The sequence below is a fragment of the Acanthamoeba castellanii genome, assembly GCF_000313135.1.
Source record: "Acanthamoeba castellanii str. Neff unplaced genomic scaffold scf7180000084616, whole genome shotgun sequence".
NCBI classification, from domain to species: domain Eukaryota; phylum Discosea; order Longamoebia; family Acanthamoebidae; genus Acanthamoeba; species Acanthamoeba castellanii.
The window spans coordinates 1-1,314 of record NW_004457595.1 but is presented as its reverse complement, the minus strand read 5'-3'; the positions used below and the strand labels follow the sequence as shown (position 1 = coordinate 1,314).

The 1,314-nt window shown below is 57.5% G+C and overlaps 1 protein-coding gene across 1 annotated transcript; it reads left to right on the top strand.

Annotated features, from left to right (window-relative positions):
* Window positions 1-160: 160 nt before the first annotated feature.
* ACA1_079560 (NAD dependent epimerase/dehydratase family protein) lies at window positions 161-1,300 on the top strand (the record flags this gene model as incomplete). Its single annotated transcript, XM_004346007.1, has 4 exons — window positions 161-235; window positions 463-616; window positions 687-793; window positions 863-1,300. 4 exons carry the CDS (start codon window positions 161-163, stop codon window positions 1,298-1,300), a joined length of 774 nt encoding a protein of 257 aa, XP_004346057.1.
* Window positions 1,301-1,314: the final 14 nt, after the last annotated feature.

Here is a 1,314-nt window from a genome sequence, read left to right as displayed (position 1 = left end):
CACCTTTTGCCCACCAAGGGCGCCTGTGCACCATTTCACCACCTCAAAAGGTGGAAAACAGGTGAAAAGAGGTGCGCGGGTGGAAAGTGTGGTCTATTTACCGTCTACCGTCCTGGCAGTGTCTCGGCCAAGGAACGGTGCCCACCGGGCGCGCGACTACATGTGCCTGGCCACCACGTGCCGAGCCATGCGCGACCGCCTTCTGAACAACTGCCTGGTGGCCCTCTGCCTGCGGGTGCGCCCGAATCCCACCCTGGAAGGAGACGTGGACACACACGTCCTCTCACAAACAACGAACCTAGTGAACTCAGCTTAATCTACACGCGGTTGCCATCGTCATCATCGTCGTAACAAAGCTGGCTCATTCCACGGAAAACAGAGAAATTCACAAAGAAAACACTGGCCTCAGTGCCCTAACCGCGCAGGTACGGCTTGTGTGGGCATCCAGGGGTTGTCCGGCAGCTGTCCTGCCGAAATCGGCTGCCCTCCGGCGGACCGCCGCCGATTACGGCCCGGCACCAGGCGGACAGCCTGAAAAAGGAGGGCATTGAGCCAGTCGTCTTCGCCGGCTTTCAGGACACCGTTCAAACCAGGCAGATTGCCAGTGACTATGATGGTGATTCCCCTTCCCTCCCCTATCCTCCATCAAAAGTGTAACAGTCCGCTAACATGGGATGCGTTCTCAGTGATCATCCACACCGCGGATTCGTTCGCGTCTGACGCTTGCAAGGCCATGATTCAGGGTCTTGCCGACCGCCAGCAAAAAACCGGCAAGGAGACCCATTTCATTCATGTACCCACTTTCTTGCTTGGCCATTCCACCGAACCCATCATATATCTGATGTGTCATGGCCCTGTCAAGACGTCAGGAACGTCGAGCCTTGGAGACCGCCCGGTCACAGGGCAGTACCTGGAACCGCGCACCTTCTCGGACAAGAACGACATCTACAGCTACGAGTGCGAAAGAGAGGCCAGGGAATCCTACATCCAGCGCAAAACCGACGTCGCGGTTTTCGAGACGGGCGTGGAACTCGGTGTAAAGACCTACATCGTCATGCCCCCGTCAATCTTCGGCATCGGCAGGGGACTGTTCAACAAACTGTCCATCCAGGCGCCCACAATCCTCCGTTCGGCCATAAAGGCCGGCCAGGCGGAGGTCATTGGAGATGGAAAGGCCCAGTGGGATCACGTTCACATCGCTGACTTGGTGCTGCTCTATGAGCTCATCTTGTCCAAGCTGCTCAAGCTGGCGCACGGCAAGCAGGGCATCTTCTTTGCCGAGACCGGCCATCACACGTAGCTGGAGCTTTCTCA